This window comes from Lactuca virosa, chromosome 1 (genome assembly GCF_052849685.1).
Source record: "Lactuca virosa cultivar CGN04683 chromosome 1, Lactuca_virosa_CGN04683_v6, whole genome shotgun sequence".
NCBI lineage: Eukaryota > Viridiplantae > Streptophyta > Magnoliopsida > Asterales > Asteraceae > Lactuca > Lactuca virosa.
In genome coordinates, this window is record NC_136426.1 from 160,724,590 (window position 1) to 160,730,275 (window position 5,686).

Sequence of the window (5,686 nt, forward strand, 5' to 3'; positions counted from 1 at the left end):
TATATATATATATATATATATATATATATATATATATATATATATATATATATATATACATGAGCCTTACCTTAAAAATCATCCAATTATTTTGGTCCATTTACTTGTTCTTGGATAGCCCATCAATAATCCAATCACCAAGGCCCAAATCAAGGCCCAAGTGAGATTAGGGTTTTCACATGAAATGACGATTAGGGTTAAGTGTTCCTATTTACCCCATTAAAAACTTAATCCATTAAGTCCAATATTGCCTTAGGTTAATTTGCAAATGATTATTAATTAACATTTTCAGTTTAACAATTAATTTAAGTGCGGCTCCCGATAATTCCCCAAAATTAGGGTTCTATGCCATTAGGGTTTCCTACCCAATACTAGTCCATTAGTCACATGGTTGGGCTTTTAGGTCAATTAGGGCTTCATTGGGCCAATTAGGGTTTTGTTGGGCCCATTAGGGTTTCATTGGGCCCACTAGGGTTTCGTCAGACCCATTCTGTCCAAGCATCCCCAACGAGTCAAAACGCAAACTAGCCACCCAACACGGCGGCTGGTGGTGGCTTAGAGTTTCCTTTTATTATTCTTATACCGATTACAATACAATTTACAATAATATCCAAATAACACACACTCATAAACTAACATACACACACAACCACCCTTGTGGTGGCCGGCGGTGGTAGATGGCGGCAGCTACCACCTCACGGTGGTGGTGATGGCCTTCTTGGTTTTCCAGCCACACAAACCCAAGCTTACATCACAGAAATAACACACACCAAATAAAATAGACACGAACAACCACCTTGTGGGAGCAGGCGGCGGTACAGAGTGGCAGCCACCACCTTATGGTGGTGGCGGTGGGGTTTTCTTCGGATCTCCGGCCAAGAAACGCTTCTACAGCTCTAAACCGTCACAACACTCGTGCACAAACATTGCAACACGCACACAGCCACCTCCCACGGTGGTTGGTGGCGGCAACAAAAGGGGGTAACATGGCGGCAACAGCTCTAGCAGCAACAGTAGCGGCAACAGTGAACAGCAGGAAGAAGGGACGAAGAAGGAGAAGGTTAGTGTCATCAGGGGTGGGTAGCGGTGCTCGTCGGTTGTCTGCCGGCCGGAGGACGAAAGGGAAAGGGTGGTGGCGGCTGGAGGGAGGTAAGGTGAGGGTGGCGGCTATAGTACCCGACTAGGGTTAGGGCTACGGAGAGATCGACGGGTTATATACCCAGCTCCTACAAACTTCAACCCATAATGACAGAAATAGCCCCTCATTCTCCTTTTCCTTTCAATTTAAATCCAACTGTTACCAAATGGCCCCTCCATGACAAATTCGTTTCAACTCAAGTCCAGAATTTTCCATTTAGTCCATGCTTCCATAAATTCTTACATATTACGTCCAAATAATACCAAGGCGGAGGCAGTCGAAGAAGGTGGTGCGATGGTTGGGGGTTCGATGCTGCTCCTGCTGTGTGGTGTGCGACAGCTCGCCCAATCACGTATGGTTGCTTCCACTGCCTTCTACTTCTTTCATCCACTTCCGTATTTTGGATATGGCTGGTTTCTTCTCCCACCGTCTCTCTCAACAAATGTTAACGCACACGGACATCCTCTTTCTCTTCCTGTTAGTTCATCTTTTCACTTAATGATTGGTTCGTTTTTTTTTTTTTTTAATTTAGTTATTCAATTCGATTCAGTTCTGTGTTGCCCTAGATTTTTCCTGTGATTAAGGTTCTTAGGGATTTTTAGTTCCGTCTTGCTTGCCTTGCGATTTAAAAAAAAACAACCACTTTGATACAGTGGTTCACAATAAGTTATTCATGCCATTATTAAGGGCTTATAGTTCATGAAATTTCTGATTACGTCTCTGGAAATTTATAACTTTCCTTCAAATTATGCAGGAGCGGTAGAAGAATCCAAAGGATTTATCACATTCTCCTTAACTAGCGGACTTAAATATCATGTCTCCCAGGTATGTTGAACTTATTTCTTTCTGAATCTCTAGACTCAAAAAGAATACAACTGTAATTGAAGCACTCTGCAACAGCTCCAGTTGTGCAAATGTTCCTTCCTGTTGATGCTCATGTTCAAAAACAATAAAAGTGTATTAATAGTTGCACCTGTGAAATCTGATGAAGAATCCAAATCCTAAATTGGTGATAAACGGTAAACAAAGTTAATAGAGGTATAAAAGTTTTTTTGGATTTGCCTTCTTAGTGTTATTCATTTCATATATGGAAATAAATAAAAATTAAAAAGATTGATTATAAAATTTTACAATAAAGAATTTTTTTTTTTTCAAGTTTCAAATATTCTTTTTGCCTGTTTATTTTGACAAGAGGAAAGAAGAATGTGTTTACCAAAGCATCAGGTTCATGATATGAGGAAATAAGATTGTTTTTACCACAAGGACTCTTTTACACGGTTATTATTATTCTTATTATATATAAGAGCTACAAAACAACATATTTCCACTTCACATTTATCGTTTCTTCAAAATAATAATAATAATAATTTCTTTCTCTGGATACAGGACATACTTTTAGAATATTGATAAACTTTTTTCATTAAACTCTTTCAAAATGGCCAGACCATGAAATGAGACCATTGAATGACTAAAATGGCCCTTATTGATTTGATGTGTTTTACGTGTTTGTAATTGTGTGCATTGAAATGTATAAGAAAACATAGGCCAGTTTTCTGAATTGCAGATACTGTAAGTTTTTCATTCAAATATATAGCTTCTTGTAGAACATTTTTGAAATGGAATAACTTAATGTGATAACCGAGACTTTAACGACAACACTACCAATAGAGACTAGAAATATATTTTTGTACAACTTTAAAACAAAAATTTAGTTTTCAGATAAAGATCCACAAAGTTGTGAACAAATTCAGGTTTTAAGTACTCTGAGAACAAAAGGAAATATAGGATTTATGTGAATACGTGAGATGTTCCAAATTACTCAGATGAGATGTTGACCACCTAATATATTCATGGTTTGTTCATGTATTATTGATTTTTTGTTTTTTTTTTCTTCATGCTTTTTGTCATAAAAGTAAACCAAGTAACTTTGATTGAAACAGCCTCTTTAGCTTTTTTTTTTTTTAATGATTACAGGTATATATTCATACGGTTTGAGGATTTTAGATTGGACTACTTTTAAGATTTCTTACCCTTTCATACATAGGTATACAAACTTTGATAAGAAGCATGAATCATAAATTTGTCAGCTGGGTTTATTAGTTTTTAGTGCAAAAAAGATGGAAAATAACAAGGCAACCACATGAATTTGAAACTGCTATTGTAGGAATGCTGTGAAAGACTTATCAATTGGGACAATATGAGTGGCTGCATTTTCCATGATGTCAAAGGGTGTAAATCTTTCGATGTGTTTGTGGGGATCTTTTTCAAATAATTTTTAATCAATTTTAAAGAAATTCAGAAAATTCTAATTCAGGTCAACAAATTCATCTTATTTTTAAAGGCAACACTTCTTTTAAAATAATTATTTTCTGACTATTGTTAATGTAGGTTTTTGACAGAAGTGATTTGATTCTGATGGGTTGCAGCCCAGTTAAGCCTCTACCTTTTCATCTTTCCAGCAGGTATCACATAAGGTGGGATTTGTGATTAGATAGAGAATGAACAACCCTTATGTATGCTATGTTGCTATTTGTAGAAATACTTTTTTGCTAAACCATATATTACCTCTTTGCCCTCCGGACCCATTTATGCGTGTGGAACCGAAACATGAAGAGTTTAACCGGGTTCATCAAAATGCGCTTCATTGGACTGATGTTTACTGGGTTTTTTTGCATATCTTAGAAAAAAAAAAAAATACTAAAATAGGCCAATGTATTTTCATTTTAATGTTTAGCTTTATGTAATTTGGATCCTATTTTCCGCAAAGGGCAATGTCCTTTATTTTTATTATTTTAAGCATCAAAATTGTAAAAGGGCGAATTGCAGAGAATAGCACCATACTTAACTGTGGTTACCAATTAAGACAATCTACTATACATTTACACAAAAACAACACCTTCCAACCCCCGCAACGCATCTAGTAGTTAAAATTAAAGAACTATATATTTAATTTAAAAAACATAACATGCTTGAAGAGTTGTAAATGCTCATTGGTTTGGTTGGGAATAAATTCTTAACGACATGGCTGAAATTTATTGGTGATAATTGTTCTTGTATTATGTGCATTAAGAAAACCTGAATTTGCGGGGTAAAAGCCACGGGAGTGACACATGCCAAACATCAAATGTTATTATGTCTTTGCTTGCTCTACCATCAGCAACAACAAGTGGTAAATAGTTTTATCCAAAAGTCATGTGTTTGAATAGGCGGCTTGTTTTCGCTGTTGGCATGTTAGCACCGGCATCTCTACTACCCCACCGTAGAATCTAATAATCTCTTATCCTATTATACAATTGCCTGTGATTCCAATCCAACAAAAACAAGAAGAAACATGTGAACAACAATTGCAGGATAAAAAAAAAAACATTGGATGCATCATGCATGTGCTCATAAACATAGATTCCCAAGAAGTATGAATTTAACGACATGTGGTATTAAACTAACAACATTCGAAAAGAACATGAAATAAAAAATAAATTATTCCCTATAAGTGGTCTTTGGTCTTGGCTTTATTGAAAAGGTGTCAAGTGGATTGTTTTTTTATTTGCAACAACTGCTAACGATATGAATAGATATGGATTTAAGGTTAATTCAAGCATTAAATAATATTAGGCTATTGTTTAATTTTTGTTTTCTGTTCATCTGATTTTTGTTTTACCCTCATTATAGCTTAGGATGAAATCAAATTTGGTGTTCTACTTATGAATTATTTATTCTAAATCAGGAAACCAGCATTTCTTAATAAATTACTAAAAGTTTTGGAAACAGAAAAACACATATTGTATTGGAAGTAGCTTTAAAACAATTTGTTTTCCATAACTGCTGCATATTTTTAATAATGGATTTTATTATTATTAATTTCTCTCTAAGTTGACGCTTAATGGGGATGTAATCATGTAAGCAACCTTAATATTACTTTTTTTTTTTTTTTTGGAACCGACGGATTTTATTAAAAATACAGCCAAGCAAGATGCAAGGTGGTGAATACAAAACAAACAAAAAGTTAGCTTACATATAGATGAAAGTGCGACAACACTAACTAGTCCTATTACAATTTCCAACTTCACCCTTGAACTTTACCACTTAAATATGAAAGTGATTACATTATCCACAGTTTTTGTAGGGGCAGAGATGACATTGTTGAACGCCTTGTTGTTTCTCGCGTCCACACCATAGAACATCATACATTATGGCAAGAAGCAATTTCCTTTTCTTTGGGCAGTATCCAAAGCAAGGCGAGAAGTTAATAAACTCTAAAACTTTTGACAACCTTTAATGATCAGTTCTACACCATTTGAAGATCCAACTAATTGTTTCCATCATTAAAGGGAAAGTTACAAATAGGTGATCAGTTGTCTTGGTATCATCATTGCATAAGATACACGTCAATGATGAAATGTTCATGCCTCTAACACTAAGAGCCACAATAGTGGGTATATGATCCAGGCAAGCTCTCCAAACAAACACCAAGATTTTTTATGGAACAAGCTTAATCCAAACCATTGTTCTAAATGATTGTGAGGTTAAAATGTGTTAGAAAATGGGATA

At 35.3% G+C, this 5,686-nt stretch overlaps 1 protein-coding gene across 9 annotated transcripts; it reads left to right on the top strand.

The window, feature by feature from the left end:
* Nucleotides 1-560: 560 nt before the first annotated feature.
* LOC145160617 (uncharacterized) lies at nucleotides 561-3,904 on the top strand. Of its 9 annotated transcripts, XR_013738179.1 has the most exons (7): nucleotides 561-1,615; nucleotides 1,893-1,963; nucleotides 2,039-2,176; nucleotides 3,113-3,182; nucleotides 3,303-3,452; nucleotides 3,527-3,612; nucleotides 3,675-3,904. XR_013738179.1 is itself a non-coding variant. In XM_079079894.1 (4 exons), the coding sequence occupies exons 1-4, from the start codon at nucleotides 1,316-1,318 to the stop codon at nucleotides 3,880-3,882; spliced, it is 681 nt and encodes a 226-aa protein (XP_078936020.1). In that variant the 5' UTR covers nucleotides 561-1,315; the 3' UTR covers nucleotides 3,883-3,904. The 9 variants fall into 9 exon arrangements, 1 of the variants encoding a protein (XP_078936020.1); XR_013738174.1 differs by having other exon boundaries at nucleotides 3,527-3,904; XR_013738178.1 differs by lacking the exon at nucleotides 2,039-2,176 and having other exon boundaries at nucleotides 561-1,643; nucleotides 3,527-3,904.
* Nucleotides 3,905-5,686: the final 1,782 nt, after the last annotated feature.

Bases quoted from the DNA above. Each gene is read 5' to 3' on its own strand.
- LOC145160617 (XM_079079894.1), top strand. From the start codon at position 1,316: ATGACAAATTCGTTTCAACTCAAGTCCAGAATTTTCCATTTAGTCCAT. The intron at 1,644-1,892 runs GTTCGTTTTTTT...CAAATTATGCAG, and splicing joins ATCTTTTCACTTAATGATTG to GAGCGGTAGAAGAATCCAAA. The intron at 1,964-3,526 runs GTATGTTGAACT...TTGTTAATGTAG, and splicing joins TTAAATATCATGTCTCCCAG to GTTTTTGACAGAAGTGATTT.